Source organism: Leopardus geoffroyi, chromosome E3 (genome assembly GCF_018350155.1).
Source record: "Leopardus geoffroyi isolate Oge1 chromosome E3, O.geoffroyi_Oge1_pat1.0, whole genome shotgun sequence".
In the NCBI taxonomy this organism is placed as follows: Eukaryota; Metazoa; Chordata; class Mammalia; order Carnivora; family Felidae; genus Leopardus; species Leopardus geoffroyi.
In genome coordinates, this window is record NC_059340.1 from 18,371,823 (window position 1) to 18,391,551 (window position 19,729).

The following is a 19,729-nucleotide window of genomic DNA, read 5'->3' on the forward strand; positions in this document are numbered from 1 at the left end:
AGCCTTCCTTCTTCCCCTAATCGCCGGCGCCGTCCAATCAACGTACCTCATCTACGATTTGCTGCCCTGCAGGTCCAACCTCCCTCCTGGTTTTCCCCTTGGTGAGGAAGGGCAGACCGGAAAAGCAAGGGAGGTTGAGGCCGAAGAGGGGCCATGTTGGTTAAGGGCACGGCCGTGGCCGTTCAGGACTTTTTCAGAAGAAAGCTAGCAAACCTCTAGCGTTTTCACATATTCCAGAAGCTTCTCTTGGCGTAGCACTGAAGGGTTTTTCCATGACGCTTCCCGGAGAGGCCGGGCGTGAGAAAGCAGCCCTGGGGTCGTGAACTTCGCGGACGTGGCCGTATACTTCTTCTGGGGGGCTGGGGGTGTCGGCGGCCAGCGCAGAGCGCCCTGTACCGGGACGTGATGTGGGAGACGTACGGACGCCTGGGCGCGCTAGGTGAGGCCCGGCGGTCCAGCTAGGGGGAATGACGGGAAGGGGGGACTGATGTCCCCAGGTTCGAGTGGGATGGAAGTGTGGGGCACTAAGGAAGCAGCCTCATCCTTCCCTCTCGGGTTCTCAGCCGAACCCAATGTTTCCCCTCCGCAGGATTTTTAGGCCCCAAATCCGCTTTTATTTCTTGGGTGGAAGGAGAGGTGGAGGCCTAGGATCCAGAGGGTGAGACCCCAGCAGCTGTCATCAGAGACGGGGGAAAGGTAACGGGTACTTCACTCAAACCCAGTATTGGCACCTCTTAGACGCTCGTCCCTTAACTCGAATCCATAGCACACACTGCCTCCTCCAAAGCCCCATCGCGTATCCCTAAACCTCTTCTCCCGAAGGTTCCAATCTCACTGCAAAATGGCTCATAGAACAGCTAAATAGCACTACTTAATCATACTGGAAAACCCCCGTCTAGTACAGAATAGTGCTTGAGTTGTCAGGGCAGCGAAAGGAAAGGAGAAACACATACCTAATTAGATTTTTCTTGTGTAATAAAATGAAGATAAATGTTCCTTTTAGGTATTAATATGTGGACCACAATGCAAGGATAATGTCATTCATCAGAGATTCTAAAATAAAACATGTTGGGGTGCTTGGGTGGCTCAGTCGGGTAAGTGTGGGACTTTGGCTTAGGTCATGATCTCCTGGTTCAGAGTTCCAGCCTCGAGTTCAGCTGTGTGCTGAGAGCTCAGAGCCTGAAGTCTGCTTCAGATTCTGCATCTCCCTCTCTCTCTGCCCCTCTCTCACTCATGTTCTGTCTCTCTCAAAAATAAACATTAAACAAACAAACATGTTTTCTCTGCCGTCACGTCATAATAAATGCTCGTTTCCAGGTCTTCCTGTGGAACCTGGAGTACAGTCCAAGTGTAGACTTTTTGATGACATCCCCTTACTGGGGATGGCCCAAGGGAGGTCATTTAGTGGCTGTTTTGCAAAGGGGTCATAAACAGGTTCAGGGTTGTAAGCTCCACAAAGGCTGAGACCATCACCACCCTCAATGCCTGACAGAGTAGGGGTTCACCTCTGTTTATCTCCAGTTTTCAGAGCTTTCATGTGTTAACACCGTCCAGATGATGAAATTTGCTTTTACTCCAGGCTAGCTTTCTGGGTTTGATGAGGCCCCAGTCTCAAAGAGCCCCAGTCCAGCAGACTGCCGTATATTCAGACATTCATGCTGCTTCCCAGGTCAGGCCACCATATGGAATATGCTAAGTTTGAAGTTTTATCTTTTATCCTGTCTCAGGATCCGGGGATGACAGTGAGGAAAAAGAACTGAACGAGAGTCCAAAACAGAGAGACAGCGCATGAGGAAGTATCTCTCGAGGAGTGGTTACCATCCAGCAGGCCACCTGGCCCCAGTCACAAAGCCACCTGCCCAGAGCTCTACTGGACTCTGGGCAGAGCCCGATCTAGCCTTGGTTCAAGGACATTACAACCCACAAATTACCCTACTCTTGCCCAAACTGTGGCCACAACTTCAGCTACCCCTCCCTCCTGGCCAACCTGGGGAGTGGCCCTTCCGGTGTGACCAATGCCAGGCTCGTCTCTCCCAGTGCAAGCATCTGCTCCAGCATCAGCTCTTCCATACAGGTGAAAAGCCCCACTCTTGCCCTGACTGTGGGCAACGTTTCCACCAGAGGGGTTCCCTGGCCATCCACAGGCAGGCTCACACCTGGGAGAAGCCCCCCCCCAGACTGCAAAAGTCGCTTCACTTACCCCTACCTGTTAGCCATCCAGCAGTGCAAGCACAGGGGGGAGAAGCCCCGACAGCTGTCCCAGCTGCAGCCTCTGTTTTGCCTACACCTCCCTGCTGGCTGGCCATCCTCAGGTGCACACATACAGGCGCACACACTGTGTGGACTGTGGCCTCCGCTTTACCTTTCTCCTCCTCAGTCACCGGCACATTCACTCTGATAGCCCACCCTTCTTCTGCCCACAATGTGGGAAAGGCTTTAAGCGCAGGTATGCCTTGGAAGCCCATCAGTGGATCCATCGCTCTGGCGAGAGCCTGAGGGAGCAGTGGCCTGTGTTAGGGCTTTCAGAGCCGATCCCTGTTTTGGGAGGCCTCCAGTTCATTTCCGGTACTTTCCAGGTATATTTCAAGAAAGTGGGTGATGGAGCTCACAAGTGATGATTAGAGTTTTCTTTGGAAGGGAAAAGGCCAAGTTTATGCATTTGCGGGATAAGGAGTGGAAAGAAAGGAGGCATTTGAGGAAAACAAAGCTTTGAGTTCAGAGGGCAAGCTGATACCTTGGAAGGAGGCAGGAATCAAAAGCCACTTGAGGGCTGAACCCATTTTCTGAGGCTGCTGCTCCCAAGTCCCATGTGGAGTTTCTTCACTGCCAATCATTTCCCTAACTAGCTTTTCCCCCTGGGTTGTTCTCTCTCTTAGAGCATTCTGCTTTCTGGACTGTAGCTCTCCTGTTCCTCAGAGATGAGATCCCCTGGACGCAAGAGCCTATGGAAGGAGCCTGCACCCTCTCCGAGGACCCTCTGAAATAGAGGGCACACCTTGGGCCCATCCCCAGTGGGGGAAGCTCATCCAAGGATTCTTTTAGCCAGTGCAGGTGAGACACTTGGCAAGGAGACACATGCAGTGTCAAGCCACTGTTGGCACTCTTTGGTCATAAGGGCCTAAAGGTGACGACAGGGAGGAGAACAGTGGCTTCAGCTGGGAAACTGCCCTGTCCTGTGCTCACTCTGTACATAGCGCACAAAAGTATCACGCTTAGCTGAAAGGTTTTTTTTTTCCTTCTTTTATGAATTAGTGATTACGATGTTGTGGTTTTTTTTTTTTCTTCAGTTATTCGTATGTTCTCTAGACTTCATACCTTCTGAATAAAGATGTGTTCTTGGACCACAGCAGGCGGAAACAAAATGCTGGGACTTTTGTTTAAAAGAAAGAATAAATTACCAGTGATAAGGGTTGAAATCAAGGCCTAGTATCTCCAGTCTAATTTTTAAAAAAAAATTTTTTTTTCAACGTTTATTTATTTTTGGGACAGAGAGAGACAGAGCATGAACGGGGGAGGGGCAGAGAGAGAGGGAGACACAGAATCGGAAACAGGCTCCAGGCTCTGAGCCATCAGCCCAGAGCCTGACGCGGGGCTCGAACTCACGGACCGCGAGATCGTGACCTGGCTGAAGTCGGACGCTTAACCGACTGCGCCACCCAGGCGCCCCTCCAGTCTAATTTTTACTGTAACGTTTGTATGTGTCAACAGTTAAAAGGGGTCTTTGTGACCCACTTAGATATGCTAGCCCTATTTTCGATTAGGAAACTCTTTTTATTTATTTATTTATTTATTTTCAACGTTTATTTTTGGGACAGAGAGACAGAGCATGAACGGGGGAGGGGCAGAGAGAGAGGGAGACACAGAATCGGAAACAGGCTCCAGGCTCCGAGCCATCAGCCCAGAGCCCGACGCGGGGCTCGAACTCCCGGACCGCGAGATCGTGACCTGGCTGAAGTCGGACGCTTAACCGACTGCGCCACCCAGGCGCCCCTCGATTAGGAAACTCTTGAAGGAATAAGCAAGGAAGTGGATGGGACTAAGCATGTCTGCATGCCAGGCATGGTGCCAGGGGATCCAAATAGCTCTTTGAACAAAAGACTGCTCTCAAAACCTCTGGGTTCCAAAAATGATTATTTTCTAAAATGTTTATGTATTTTGAGAGAGAGAGAGAGAGAGAGAGAGAGAAAGCAAGCATGTGCAGGGGAGGGGCGGGGGGGGGCGGGGAGAGAATCCAAAGCAGGCTCCACGCTCAGCAGGGAGCCTGACACGGGCTCAACCCATGACTAACAATATCACAACCTGAGCCGACATCAAGAGTTGGATGCTTAACTGACGCTTAACCACCCAGGAGCCCCCCCCCCCAAATGATTATAACTGGGTGTTATTATTTTTTTTTAATTATTTTTTTTACATTTATTTATTTTTGAGACAGAGAGAGACAGAGCATGAACAGGGGAGGGGCAGAGAGAGAGGGGGACACAGAATGGGAAGCAGGCTCCAGGCTCTGAGCCTGATACGGGGCTGGAACTCACGAGCCCTGAGATCACGACCTGAGCCGAAGTCGACGCTTAACCGGCTGAGCCATCCAGGTGCCCCTCAAGTTTATTTTTTAAATTAAAAAAAAAAATTCTTGGGGCGCCTGGGTGGCTCAGTCGGTTACGCGTCTGACTCCGGCTCAGGTCGAGATCTCGCGGTCCGTGAGTTCGAGCCCCACGTCGGGCTCCGTGCCCATTGCTCGGAGCCTGTTTCGGATTCTGTGCCTGCCGCTCTCTCTGACCCTCTCCCGTCCGCTGTCTGTGCCAAAAAAATAAATAAAGATTAAAAAAAAATTTTTTTTAATTCTTTTTAATGTTTATTTTTAAGAGAGAGAGAGAAACAGAGCATGAGTGGGGGAGGGGCAGAGAGCGAGAGGAAGACCTAGAATCTGAAGCAGGCTCCAGGCTCTGAGCTGTCAGCACAGAGCCGGACATGGGGCTCAAACTCGTGAACTGTGAGATTGTGACCTGAGCCAACGTTGGACACTTAACTGACTGAGCCACCTAGGCGCCCCTCCGGGACTCAAGTTTAAAAAAATTATAAAATAAGCAAGTAACTGTTGAGGTGATATCAGTGGAAGGCACACCAAAGCCAGAAGTATTCCAGTGAAAACCAGCAAAGGTAGGGCAAGAAAATACAAACACGCGGGGCGCCTGGGTGGCGCAGTCGGTTAAGCGTCCGACTTCAGCCAGGTCACGATCTCGCGGTCCGGGAGTTCGAGCCCCGCGTCAGGCTCTGGGCTGATGGCTCAGAGCCTGGAGCCTGTTTCCGATTCTGTGTCTCCCTCTCTCTCTGCCCCTCCCCCGTTCATGCTCTGTCTCTCTGTCCCAAAAATGAATAAACGTTGAAAAAAAAAAATTTAAAAAAAATTAAAAAAAAAGAAAATACAAACACGGAAAAAGGCACTAGCTTGGACAGCAATGAATAATTTGTGAACACAAGCGGGGGGGGGGGGGGGGGGGGGGGGGGGGGGCGGGGACAGCAGGTGCTAGCGCAGGCAGGACAGCCAAGCAAGGAGTGGTTCCAAGACCAGACAGCGGGCTGCCGTCAACAGAGAGGAGGGTTTTGTTAATCCAAGGACCAAATGGCACCTGCCTGATTGCAGGAATATTCCCAATGGGATAAAGCTATCTAGTATCTGTAGTCCAATGTCACAAACCATTAAGCTGATCCATCTCGGCTGAAAAACTAGGAGGATTTTGAATCTAGGAGGCAGAGGATACGATCCAGGACAGTGGGGAAGTAAGACCCTAGACGACAGCTAAGGCCCAGTCCAGTTTGAGGGCTCAAGGAGGGAGGAGGGAGGTTTCCCCGGGGGGGGGATGGGAATTTGAGGTTTGATGCTATCTCTGGTAGTTCAGAACAACTTAAAGAAGCAGAAAGGGCAGATGATGCAAGGAGAAAGGAAATATAATTAGAAAGTTTTTAAAAGCAGGTGCCTGGGTGGCTCAGTTGGTTTAAGTGCCTGACTTCGGCTCAGGTCATGATCTCACAGCTCGTGGGCTTGAGCCCTGCATTGGTCCCTGTGCTGATAGCTTGGAGCTGGAGCCTGCTTTGGATTCTGTATCTCCCTCTCTCTGCCCCTGCCCCGCTATTCTCCGTCTCTCTCAAAAATAAATAAACATTAAAAAAATTGAAAAAAAAAAAAAAGCTTTTAAAAGCAAACAATGACAATGGCAATATAACAATATGTAAATATACCAAATCAACATGTTATACACCTTACATTTACACAGTGCTATATGTCAAATACATTTTAATTAAAAAAAAGCAAACACTGACCAGAAAAGAAACATAATCACAGCATGTATAGGAAATTTCACAAATTTATTACCTCACGTCTGGAAAAAAGGTGAGCAAAATGGGGCTAGAAACCAAGCAAGTATCATTGCAGGATGCTCACAAATAATTTCTAAAATGAGTCTATCAAGAACAATAAGAAAAGCATATTTTTAAAAATGAAAGCTCCAGAAGAAGTGGCTAAGAGTTAAAAGTATAATGGGCGCCTGGGTGGCGCAGTCGGTTAAGCGTCCGACTTCAGCCAGGTCACGATCTCGCGGTCCGGGAGTTCGAGCCCCGCATCAGGCTCTGGGCTGATGGCTCAGAGCCTGGATCCTGTTTCCGATTCTGTGTCTCCCTCTCTCTCTGCCCCTCCCCGTTCATGATCTGTCTCTCTCTGTCCCAAAAATAAATAAGCGTTGAAAAAAAAAATTAAAAAAAAAAAAAAAAAAAGTATATTGATCCAGGGGCACCTTGGTGGCTCAGTCAGTTGAGTGTCTGGCTCAGGTCATGATCTCCGTGGTTCATGGGTTCGAGCCCTGAGTTGGGCTCTGCACTGATGGTGTGGAACCTGCTTGGGATTCCCTCTCTCTCTCTCTCTCTCTCTCCCCTCCTTTTTGCTCCTCCCCTGATCCCACTCTCGCTCTCTCTCAAAATAAATAAATAAACTTAAAAAAAAAAAAAAAAAAAAAGGTATATCGATCCAGTTTGGGAAGATGAGAAAGTTCTAGAGAGGATGGTGGGGATGGTTAAGATGGCAGTGAAATAAGTCAGACACAAAAGGACACATGCTATATGGTTCCACTTACAGGATGTACCTAGAATAGGCAAATGCATAGACACATAAGGCAGATTAAAACTTAACCAGGAGCCAGGGTAGAGAACGGGGCATGACCACCTAGTGGGTTCCCGGTTTCCTTTTGCAGTGATGGAAATGTTTTGGGAGTAGATAGTGGTGATGGTTGCACAGCATTGTGAATGTAATTAACACCACTGAACTGAAAAATTAAAAACGGTTCAAATGGCAAACTTTATATCTTGAGTATTTTACAATTAAAAAAATAATGTAACATACCAAAACCCATTAAACTGTACAATTTAAATGCAAGAGGTATCTATTGAGCTAATTTAATCTCAAAGCTGTTAAACAAAATGCCTTATACAAACGTTCACAGCAACACAAAAGGTGGAAACAACTCAAATTTCCATCAGCTGATGAATGGGTAAACAAAATGTGGTATACATGTGTCCCCTCACTTTTCAAAAGCTCCCATTAGGCCACTTCACTTTAAGAAAAACCTACGTTAAGGGGCGCCTAAGTGGCTCAGTTGGTTAAGCATCCGACTTCGGGTCAGGTCTTGCGGTTCATGAGTTCAAGCCCTGCATTGGGCTCTGTGCTGACAGCTCAGAGCCTGGAGCCTGCTTGACATTCTGTGTCTCCCTCTCTCTCTCTCTGCCCCTCCCCTGCTCGTGCTCTGTCTCTCTCTCAAAAATAAACAACCATTTGAAATAATATATTTGTTTAAAAAAACACAAAAAAACCTACATTAGAACCTGTTTTCACTAACTGAAAGAAAGCCAAAAAGAATTTTCGCTTTTACAGAGGCAGCTTGCACCCCAAGCAGCGAGAGTGGCCCCACCAAGCTCCTTCCCAGGGAACTACACTCAGCCCCTTGGCATCAAGCTACTATAGCTTTGAACTGTGTGAGTATCTGTTCTTGATCTAGATTTATTTTGTGCGTCCTACAGTATAAGTAAAGCCTAAGAGAGGTTATTTTTGGGGTCTGGAAATGTTAAAAAAAAGTTTTCCATATAAGTTAATGGTAATTGTTTCTTGGCTTTACACCATTTCTGGATGGCTCAGTTGGTTAAGTGACCAACTTCAGCTCAGGTCAAGATCTCATGGTTCGTGGGTTCGAGCCCCACACTGGGCTCTGTGCTGAGCACTTGCTTGGAGCCTGGAGCCTGCTTCAGATTCTGTGTCTCCTTCTCTCTCTGCCCCTCCCCTGCTTGTGTTCTGTCTCACTCTGTCTCTCAAAAATAAATGTAAAAAAAAACCTTTTTTTTTTAAAGAAAGGTTTCATAGGAACATTCTACTATCAGATAGCAGGGAAAACCCATATCCATACAGTAGAGTATTATTCAACCATAAAAGGGGTGAAGCACTGATAAATGCTACATCGATGAATCTTGAAAACTTTTTGCTAATTTCAGAAATCACACATGTAAAGGCCACAGATTGCAGGATTCCATTTCTGTGAAATATCCAGAAAAAGTAAATGCATAGAGACAGAAAGATTCGTGATTACCATGGGATGGAGGAAGGGGAGAATGAGGAGTGGTTGCTCAAAGGGTTGGGGGTTTCCTTTAAGGGTGATGAAAGTAGTGCTAATGTTTGCATATTATTAATGTACTAAATGCTATTAAATTTTAAGGTATAAAATTAGTTTTTGTTATGTGTATTTTACCACAATCAAAAATTGTGTAATGACTGGAAAGTGTGTACAAGGAGACATTCAGGGGTGACATCTAAGATGTTTATTTTGTTTTGAGTGACGGTTAACACGGTTGTATGCATTTGTCAAGACTCAGCGAATTTTACATTGAAGAGCTGTGCGTTTTACTTTATGTACAATATAATTCAAATTAACAAAAGAGTTCAAAGGGGTCTTTAGGGAACAAAGTGAAAAGGGTACGGGGAGCTGCCTTTTTCATTAAAAACCTTTGCATTACTTTTTAAAAACCATGACTATTAGTTAATTTGGAAAAAAATTAAAATGTAATTAAAAATGTCCCCATTCCGATTCCAACCTCACCAACCAAGTTCTCCCCCTAAGCTCCAGTCCAGAGACTGACAGCCGTCCCGCGATGCAAGGAGTCGGGCGCGATCCACAGCCGTGGTCCCAACGGTAAACGTGTACCTGGTTTCTACCTCGGCTGTACCCCAGGGCTTGGCCACAGCATTTGCGTCTCTGGGGCTGGGGACCGGATTCCAGATCCTGCCGCGGGAAGGAAAGGAGGGACGACGTCGAGGACACAATGCGCAGCTCCACACCTGCCGAGGGCCGCCAGACGTTCCACAACGAGCCGATCCAGGGGCGCTTTCCAACGCTCCACTCGCCCGGCCGGCCGGGCGGTGCAGCCTCTTCCTGCTCTTGGAACCAATCACCGGCCGCCTGGCAGTGCAGGCAAAGAGCGGTGCTGGAAGCCACCGTCCGTCCATCTTTCTTGAAGGCAGGAAGGCTCCGCCCCTCAGCCCACCTCTACCCAGTTCCCATTCCGCCCCGCCCCGCCTATCTCCTCTCCCACCCCACCTGCAGCGGCCATTGTGGTTGAGGGCAAGTGGCCGCTGAGGCCAGAGAAGCCAGATAGGCGCCATGTTTGATATGATCAAAGAATGGCGCCCTTAAAGAATCCAGAGACAACTGGAGCCAGGATGTCGCCATATTTTCTGAAGACACCTTCCGGGTCTCTTAACCCGGCTGTCTAAATCCAAGCTGCCATGAAGTGAATAAACACCGAGGGGTTTTGTTTGTCCCCATCACACCCCCCCCGAATCCCTAGCAGCCAGTCCCTGCTGCCTCGGTGCCCTCGACTGCGTCCGGACGCTAAGGCTGGGCGGGGCCCCGGCCTCCGGAGCCCTTCCTGTGGACGACGAAAGCTGAGGCCGCGCGCGGGGAGGCAGTGGCCTGGGGGACAGGGCGGCCGCTGCTCGGGGCCGGGAGGCCCCATGGCGCCCCCCCCAGCCCCGCTCCTGGCGCTGAGACCGGGGGAGACCGGGGTTGGTTGTAAGAAGCCTGGGGCTGTGAGCTTCGCGGACGTGGCCGTGTACTTCTCCCCGGAGGAGTGGGGGTGTCTGCGGCCCGCGCAGCGGGCCCTGTACCGGGACGTGATGCGGGAGACCTACGGCCACCTGGGCGCGCTCGGTGAGGCCCCGGGTCAGAATTCCCCCCCTCCTCCTTCACTGGGGTTCACAGGGGAGATGACGTGAGGACCGAGAGGATTGTGAGCTCTAATCCCGCACTAGTCCACCAACAGCACCACAGCCACCTCCATTCCCAGGGCTTCAGGTTAGGGAGTGCTTCCATCCAGCATCCGCTTCCTTCAAGCAGGAGCGTTGCAGAACTTGTCCAGCTTGAGCATAAGTTCTGAGGAGGTGCCCTTACCCTGGCAGGGGGATGCCATCTTCCCAGGACAGCCTCTCAGGCCAGCACTGTGATCCCTGTTCTCTCCCAGGATTCCCAGGCCCCAAACCAGCCCTCATCTCTTGGATGGAACAGGAGAGTGAGGCTTGGAGTCCCGCCGCCCAGGATCCTGAGGAGGGGGAAAGCCTGGGAGGAGCTCTGAGAGGTGAGGGATTGTCCCAAGTCCCCCCCCCCCCCCCTCCACTTGGCGCTCCAGGGCTTCCTGTTTCACAGAATTTTCTTTTGAATCCCCACTGCCAGCGTCCCTAAAGGAATTAAAGAGACTGCCAATGTTGGATATTAGAGAGGAAAGAAGACAGACCTGGTACAAAATTTTCAGAACTTGGGACAGTAGTCACGTTAGGACCAGAGTAGGAGAAGTAGGAGCCCAAGTCCAAGACTCTGATTTCTAGGTCCCACTTGGAGAAAACACCAGCCATTCTTCCCTTTTCAAGAACAATTAAAAACCCCTAGGAATGGGAGCGGCTTCAGGTCTGCCTTTCACATTCCTCAAGCAAGGCAAAGTGGTACAAGAGAAAATGCCCAGCAATCAACAACTTGGTTTCCCCCCCATCACCATCCCCTAGCCGAATGCTCTTGTGCAAATGTTTCCTCGTCTGTAAAAGTCTTACCCTACAAAAAAATTTGAGAAAACACAACAGTAATAGCTACTGTTTTCTTGAGCATTTACTAAATGCTTAACATGCTTCTACTGATTTAATCCTCCCGGCGACCCTGTGAAGTAAAGAAACCTTTGAATCCCATTTGCTACATTGAGACACCAAGGCCCAGATAAGTCACTCTTCAAAGCCTGTGTTTTAATCGCTGGACAGTACTTTTCCGACACTTCCTAAGTAAAAGAATCCTGTAACCTGAGACGGTGGAAGCAAATGTGTTTTAAAACGTATCTTAATTCCTGTTTCCCAGGAGGCACCCCAAACAAGAAGGAAGAGGCAGCAGAGGAAGGGCCAGGAGCCAAGGGACCCAGAAAGACTCCTGGGAAGGAGCCTTCTAAAGAGCTGGTTAAACACAACCCTGACTGGACCGTAAGAAAGGTTTCGGCAAGAGCACAGCAACCCACCCACGCTGCCTGGAACCAGAGCACAGGTGTGCAGCCCTCGGTCCCGGTGCCCGGTGTGGACACTCAGGACAGCCAGCGGCGTCACGTGTGTGCGGACTGTGGCCGCCGCTTCACCTACCCCTCGCTGCTGGTCAGCCACCGGCGCATGCACTCAGGGGAGCGGCCCTTCCCCTGCCCCGAGTGTGGCATGCGCTTCAAGAGGAAGTTCGCTGTGGAAGCCCACCAGTGGATCCATCGCTCCTGCTCTGGGGGGCGGCGGGGTCGGAGGCCTGGGATTCGGGCTGTGCCTCGGGCTCCGGTGCGGGGGGACCGGGACCCGCCGGTGCTGTTCCGACACTACCCGGACATCTTTGAGGAGTGCGGGTGAGCTGCTCCAGCAGGCTGGGGTGGAGCCTGACGTTGGACTGCCTGGGCCCCCCAGGGAGGCTCCTGAGTCAGGGATTTGGGACCCAGAAATTCATCCCTTGGGCTTCCCTCGAGGATCCCTCAAGTTTTCAAACTTGTAAAAAGAAAAGTGCCTGTAAAGATTCAAATAGATTAAACTTGACGCTACTCCCCTCTCAGGCTTTCCAAAAAACTGAAGAGGGTAGACTTTTCTCAAAGTGTTCATCTCAGCAGCACATGCCACCGAGATCTTTCTGGGGTCTCAGAAACCAGCCCTTGCTGCTTCTCTACAGAGGAAGCAAATGCTGAGGGGACTAAGGCCTGGGGAGGCCCCAGGGGGTGGCGAAGCCCTGGCTAATTGACAGCAGCAGGGAGTCTGGGAAGTGAAGTGGGTGGAAAGAACACAGATGCACCGATCTAGTCTCTGCAACTTGTCCCCAGGCACAGCTGGTAAGTCACATGCCATCCCTGAGCCTCAGCTCCCTCACCTGTAAAATAGAGATTCATAATATCTACCTCAGAGGGTTACTGTGAAGGCTGAAATTTTAACAAGGTAGTATGTACAACATAGTAATTGTGCAATAAACATTTGTGGGAAGAACAAATTATTGTTGATATTTTATGCATTTTAAAGAAAATGTAAAGAAGCCTGCTAAAGAGGCAGGGCATGGATATCAGCAGCCACGTTTTGCAGATGAGTAAACTGAGGCTCTGAGAGAAAAAGTGATTTTCTCAAAGCGTCACTGCTATAAGGCAGCAAAGCTGGAAACTGACACAGTGCCTAGAAATCTGCCACTTTATTTTTCTTTTTAAAACTTACTTATTTATTTTGAGAGAGAGCGAGCGTGAGCAAGCGAGCAGGAAAGGGGCAGAGAGAGAGAAAGGGAGAGAGGGAGAGAGAGAGAGAATCCCAAGCAGGCTCTATGCTGTCAGCACAGAGCCTGACACCGGGCTCGATCCCACAAACCGTGAGATCATGACCTGAGCTAAAATCAAGAGTCGGACGCTTTACCAACTGAGCCACTCGGGCGCTCCTATCTACCACTTTCAATGGGCAGTCCTATCTGGACAGAAAACAGTGTATCACCTCAGGTGTGGCTGAGGTGAGAAAGGAAGCCTGGGCGGAGGCCTAGCCCTGCCTTCCTGGGGGAGTCTCAGCAGGAAACAGAGTCCCATCAAGGCCGGTGACCTTGCACTTAGAAAGTGCCATCAACATTTAGTGGCCATATGTTGAGTGGCTTCTGGGGGAGACTGCTAGGTGGTAAGGGAATTCTGGGATAAATTAGGCTGATCCCATTCATTCATTCAGCAAACACCCTATGAGGCCTCTGTGGGTTTTTGTGCTGGGCTCCAGGGACACTCAGACTCACTCGGACTCAGGTCCCAAGTTCCATGTGGGAAGATAGTGATTGGGGCTATGATGGAGGAAGCCCAGAGGCACCACCTAACCCATCCTGGCTGGTGATACACCAGGAAATGCAGCTTGGAGGAGATGGTTGTGCTTCCCATGACATGAGTAGGAATTAGAGTAGAAATAGAGAGAGCAGAGTAGGAATTGGTGTGTGTGGGAGGGAGATTTTCAGGCGAAGGGAGCCTTGTTTTCATAGAAAGGATAAAAATCGGCATGGCGTGGAGTAGAGGTTAAGAGCATGGTCTCTGGAGTCAGACTGTCTGGGTTCGGACCCTGACTCACTTGCTTTATAGCGGTGCAGTCTCTAGCAAGTCACTTCTTGCCCCGCCTCTCATGTGCCTTAGTCTCTTCATCCATGAAACCTGGATAATAAAAGCACCTACCTCATAAGAGTGGTGTAAGGATTAAATGAGAGGGTACAGGGGCCCCTGGGTGGCTCAGTCGGTTAAGCGTCTGACTTTGGCTCAGGTCATGATCTCACAGCATGTGAGTAAGGGCCCTGCTTCAGGCTCTGTGCTGACAGCTTGGAGCCTGGAGCCTGCTTCGGATTCTGCGTCTCCCCATCTCTCTGCCCCTCCCCTGCTCACGCTCTGTCTCTCTCTCCCTCAAAAATAAATAAACATTAAGGAAAGAAATTTTTAAATGAGATAATACAGAAGAGAACCTGGCACGTTAGAGTTTAATAAACAGTGGTTATTGTTATTCCAAAACAATACAAAATAGTATGTGAAGAGGGCAAGGAGGAGACCTGGGCAGGTCTTCTGATTCAAGGAAGGTTTCCTGGAGGAGGTGGTTCAAACTGGCCTTGAAGGAAGGGAAAGATATCAACCAGACGAGGCATGTATAGAGAGTGGTCAGGGGCTCCACCTGAGTGGAAGGTAAAGAACCAGGTACAGAGTCATAGAAGACACCTGCAGTAACCTGGGAAGGTCACAGATCCCAGCAGGAGGGCTTGGGGTTTACCCTGTAGGCACTCAGGAGCCATAGAAAGGTCTTGAATAGGAGCAGGAGCTATTTGACTAGTGCTGTCTGAAGATGTCTTTGTAAAAACAGTGTGGAGTGTGAGTAAGGAGACGGGACTAGGAATCTGTTCGGCATTTGCTCCCAGGTAAAGGTGAGCGAGAGCTGCGATCAGGCTAAAGACTTTTTCTTTTCCTTTTTTTTTTTTTTTTTTGGTTGGTTTATTTTTGAGAGAGAGAGAGACTTCAAGTAGGGGAGAGGCAGAGAGGGTGAGAGAGAATCCCAAGCAGGCTCCATATAGCACAGAGCCTGACACAGTGCTCAATCCCACGAACTGTGAGGTCTTGACTGGAGTAGAAACCCAGAGTCAGAAGCTTAACCGACTGAGCCACCCAGGTGCCCCCAGCAAGACTTTTTCTTGCAGCTGCTCTGGTTTGCTGACTTTTGAATTGGGGAGAAGGATACTCAGGAGAGGCTTCTGCCATAGAATCTGCATGGCTCGGTGACTGACAATATGAGCTATGAACAAGTAAGCCCCAGAGGGTTCAAGCATGGAGACATGGAGCAAGGGAGCCAGCAAGTGGGAGGGTGTAGAGGCCAAGGGATGACCAGTCCTAGAGAGGGATGAGTCAAAGAGAAAGGGAAGCTGGAGAGAAGAGGCCCCACCAGGGAGGGAGTAGCAGAACCAGGCACAGTGTATCAAACACAGAGTTGCCCAGGCCAGCATGCGGCACAAGGGAGTGCTGTCTGCTTTCTTTCTCATGTATCCATTTAACAAGTAACAAATAGTAAGCATTTGCCATGAACTAGGCACTATTCTGTGTGCAAGATACAGCAGGGAAAACAGACATAGGAACCATTTTGGAACTTACTTTTGAGAAGCGTGGGGAGAGACAAGTGATAAGCCAGTACCTAAGTAAGACAAGGTATTGTAACTAAATAATAAGTACTACAAAGGTACTAAGACAGAGATGTGCTCAAAGTGCCTGTTGCAGATGGGTACTTAGGCCAGGTCTTGGTACAGAGGAGACCTCTGAACGGAGTTCCAAACGATGAGAAGGAACCAAGGGGAAAGGGGCCAAGTGGCAGGATGTGGGAGTGGGGGAGCGCAGGGTTTCAGAGGCTGGGAGTCGGGGGCAGGCAGGGGTTCCCAGACAGACGGAATAGCAGACGCCATGCTCTGAGGTAGAGATGAGTTTGGGTGAGGTGCAGAAAGGACACTGGTGGCTGGATGGAGGAACTGAGTGGAGAAGAATTACAGGTGAGCTTGGAGGAGGGGGAAGGGAGTGGGTCACAGGACTCTGGCTGGCCACGGTGCCAAGTCTGGATTGATTCTAAATATATTGGGAAGCTACTGGGTTATGATTTTTCTTTTTCTTTCTTTCTTTCTTTCTTTTTTTTTTTTTTTTTGTCTTGTGATAAAATATACACAATGCATTTTACCATTTTAAATATTTTTAAGTGTACAGTTTAATGGCATTAAGTACATTCACATTGTGTGCATCCATCACCACCATCCCATCCCTCTCTAGAACTTTTCCATCTTCCCCAGCTGAAACTCGGTACCCATTAAACACTGACTCCCGACTCCTTTCCCCAGGCTCCTGCAACTACCATTCCACCTGCTCTATGAATTTGACTGCTCTAGGGACCTCATAGAAACCACTGGGAGGTTTTTTTTGTTTTTTTGTTTTTTTTTTTTAATGTTTATTTTTGAAGGATGGGGGGAGGGGCAGAGAGAAAGGGAGACACAGAATCCGAAGGAGGCTCCAGGCTCTGAGCTGTCAGCCCAGAGCCCTACGTGGGGCTGGAACCCATGAGCCGTAGATCATGGCCTGAGCTGAAGTCAGACACTTAACCAACTGAGCCGCCCAGGCGCCCCACCACTGGGAGGTTTTAAGTAGAGTGTCAAGGTGATGTGATTTGCAAACCTATTCTGGCTGCCCTAAGAATGGGCTGCAGTGGGACAAGCAGAGTGGAAATGGAGAGTAGCAGAAGGACCAGAGGTAACCACTGAGAGTTAAAAGGACAGGACCTGTCTGTGGGCTGGATGTGGGGGCTGAGGCATCAGAGGAGCCTGGAATGATGATAAGGTTTTGGCTGAGTGAGGAGGTGGATGGAGGAGCCAGTTCCTGGGGGGGGGGGGGGGGGGGGGGGCCCAGGGTGGGGGGTGGGGGCGACAACAGGGTGGACTGCAGCATTTTAGAGCTGGAAGGGAGCGCTTGGGAGCTGGTTCCAAAGTTTAGGAAGCTGTGGGTGGAACAGGTTTCTTTGCTGAGGAGGGGCGTGGGGAAGAATGCTTGTTCTTTCCAGAAGCTCTCCTGTAAATACTGTTCCACAGAATACGTTCTGAGAAAAGCTGAGGCCCGGTCTTAAAGACCTTATTTAAGATCACACAGTTGAATTAGGGGCAGAGGTAGGCTTGGAACCCAAACCTCTCGATTTCTCAGTGGGTGAGCCTGCTCTTTTCACTACACCAGGCTGCAGTGTCGGATGGATGGGACAGGCAAAAGCTGGAAGCCCAGACACCAGCCAGGTGACCCAGGCCCAAACCATCAAGGGCCTAAGCAAGAGGAGCCCACTGGTGACAGCTGCAACAGAGTGCCTTTTGGGAAGCCTGTCACCCTTCCTCCAGAGCAATTTCACATACCTCCTAAACACCTGAATGACACACACATATATTTTTTGCCCTGACATGACCCTTAAATGCAACCCTTTTATTTACTTTCAAAACTTACCAGAACCTGTCATTTTTTTCCTCTTTACATTTATATGACAGTATGGAATTGTACATGCGACCAGAAACAGCCCTTCTGCCCTCCTAACCACCTCGCATTACAACTGCATCTTGGTCACCTGGCTTGAAACCCTACCTCTCTCTGGTTGCTGAGGTTGTACGTTCAATTGTTTGAGGCATTACAACATGAGTTCTGGAGTTAGGCTGCCTGGGTTTGAATCCTGGCTTCACCACTTACTAGCTGTGTGGCCTGGGGCAAGGTCACCCCTCGGGCCTCAGCTTCCTGATCCAGAAGGGCACTTATCTTTGAGGGATTGTAAGGGTTAAATGAGTTAACCGGGGGAAGCACTTAGAACAGTCTGGCATACAGTAAGTGATCAAAGTAACATTACTGTTGTCCTAGTCGTTATCACAGAACCCACTGCAGCCCCTGTACAGGCTGCCATTGTTCTCTTAGAGGAGCCTGGGCTTGGGAAATCCGGGAGCACCTTCAACTGGAGTTGAGGGGCACCTGGGGGGCCATCTTCGGCTCAGGTCATGATCTCACAGTCCGCGAGTTCGAGCCCCTCCTCAGGCTCTGTGCTGACAGCCCAGAACCTAGAGCCTGGAGCCTGCTTCAGATTCTGTGTCTCCCTCTCTCTCTCTGCCCCTCCCCTGCTCATGCTCTGTCTCTGTCTCAAAAATAAATAAAAATATTTAAAAATTAAAAAAACAACAGTTGAGCCATGTCTTTCAGTAACTCATCTACTTTTTATACAGTCATCACTTAAATGGAGAATGCTGTTCATTCTTAGTAGGTCAGCAGGGGTCAGTACATTCAAAGTCTTCAGCTGCTTTTCTGGAACAGGCCTGGAGGAAGCAGGGCGAGATGGTGGAAGAGGCTCGAATTTAGTAGGAGTCTCAAGACCTGGAGTCACTAGGGTTGCCTGACCTTGGGAACAACTAGGTTTGTTTCCTCTTCAGTCAAATAGCTGAATTCTAAGGCATCCAGAGGCATCTGGCCCAGTGTCCTCCGTTAAAGACACAGCAAATGGGGGCGCCTGGGTGGTTCAGTCGGTTAAGCGACCGACTTCGGCTCAGGTAATGATCCCACGTTTCTTGGGCTCCAGCCCCGTGTTGGGCTCTGTGCTGACAGCTCCGAGCCTGGAGCCCTCTTCGGATTCTGTGTCTCCCTCTCTCTCTGCCCCTCCCCTGCTTGCTCGCGCTCTCTCTCAAAAATAAATTAAAACATTAAAAAAATTAAAAAAAAAAAAAAAAAAAAGACCTAGCAAATGTATGGAAATACCACAGACAGGCTATATCTGGAGGCATCTAAGAAACGGTGAGGAGGCGTCACAGAATATCATGCTGTACCTTGCAAATGAAAAAAATATTTTTGAGCAATGAACTAACTTGCTAAACATAATCTTTCTTGTAAGACCGGAATGGGCCTTCTGACCCGGATTGGAAGAAGGTCGCCAGGCCTGCAGCCCCTAGTCCTGGCCCCTTTTCCCTCCGTAGGACCCCGGGCCGCCGCCGGCGCTCACGCGCCGGAGCCTCTTCCCCTTTGCCTCGCCAAACCGGAGCACAGACGCCGAAGCGGCCACGGCCATCTTAACTATGGGCAAGAGGGTCTCCCAAGAGAGCTGGCGGAACAGAAGACAACTCGAGGGCGGAATACACCAGGTTATTACCACCAGACCCATAATGACGCTATTAAATGCTTCGCTCTAAAACTGGAAGTCCCTGGAGTGCCACCATCTTTTTTGAGGGCGCCTTCATTTTCTCGGACCTGGGACCACCAAGTTCGCGTAACGGACCGTTTCTCGCCGTCCTAGAGCGGCCCCGCCAAGCCTACTTCCGGCCGCCTAGGCCCGGAAGAGCCCAGCTCCCCGGAGGTGGAATCCCGGGCGTCTCTCCTTGGTGCGTGGGGGTGGGGACCCCGACTCCGTCCTTGGCCAAGTTCCCGGAGCCCTGCTGAGGTGCCCGCTAAGGCCGGTCAGGAAGGAGGAGGGGAGAAAAGGCCGAGGGCTGCGAACTTCGTGAAGGTGGCCGCGTATTTTCTTCCCCGAGGAATGGGGATGTCTCTGGCCCGTGCCGACTGCCGTGTGCCGGAACGTGATGCGGGAGACCTACACCTACTTGGGTGTGCTCCGTGAGGTCTGGTCGTCCCGCATCTCAAGGGAAGGGGGCGGGTGAGATGCGTAAGTCTGGGTGCCAGACTCGCCCCCGCTTCTCCCCTAGGTTGGGTTCGTTTCCCGTGATCCCCGCCAGATCGGCCTAACTGAAACTTATAACTGATCCTCTCTTCTGCCCGACACCTCCAGTGGCTCCCCAGGACTTACGCAAAAAGTTCAGAACCTGTGTACCATAGCGTGAAGGCCCGTGGCATGCTAATCTCCTCTTCCAATTCAAACCCAATCTCTCCCTACAGGCGAATGATCCCATGGGTTCCAGCTAATGGAATCTGTGTTTTGGAGGACAGACATCTAACTAGATGACCCTAATCTTTTGTGAGCTCTTCTGTCTCATGCAGGAAGACTCAACTGCAGCTTTTTAGCTCTATAGCTCTGCCTGAAGGTCTCCCTACTGCGCCCCCATAGCTAATAGGTGACATCTCTCTCCCTTAGTGTAAATGTAGAGCTTAGTGTAAACTTAGAGCAGGAATCTTATCTTGG

At 50.0% G+C, this 19,729-nt stretch overlaps 1 protein-coding gene and 1 long non-coding RNA gene across 4 annotated transcripts; both read left to right on the forward strand.

Annotated features, from left to right (window-relative positions):
• The first annotated feature begins 87 nt into the window (after nt 1-87).
• On the forward strand, nt 88-3,346 carry LOC123588973. The gene is made up of 5 exons (XR_006708105.1): nt 88-439; nt 590-696; nt 1,728-2,074; nt 2,879-3,051; nt 3,288-3,346. It is a non-coding gene; the product is annotated as an uncharacterized LOC123588973 (long non-coding RNA).
• A 4,751-nt stretch (nt 3,347-8,097) lies between these two features.
• Nucleotides 8,098-12,569, forward strand: ZNF688 (zinc finger protein 688). Of its 3 annotated transcripts, none has more exons than XM_045460477.1 (3): nt 8,098-10,241; nt 10,552-10,665; nt 11,427-12,569. In XM_045460477.1, exons 1-3 carry the CDS (start codon nt 10,046-10,048, stop codon nt 11,945-11,947), a joined length of 831 nt encoding a protein of 276 aa, XP_045316433.1. In that variant the 5' UTR covers nt 8,098-10,045; the 3' UTR covers nt 11,948-12,569. The 3 variants fall into 3 exon arrangements, with proteins under 3 accessions (XP_045316433.1, XP_045316434.1, XP_045316435.1); XM_045460479.1 differs by having other exon boundaries at nt 10,137-10,241; nt 10,354-10,665; XM_045460478.1 differs by lacking the exon at nt 10,552-10,665 and having other exon boundaries at nt 9,703-10,241.
• Nucleotides 12,570-19,729: the final 7,160 nt, after the last annotated feature.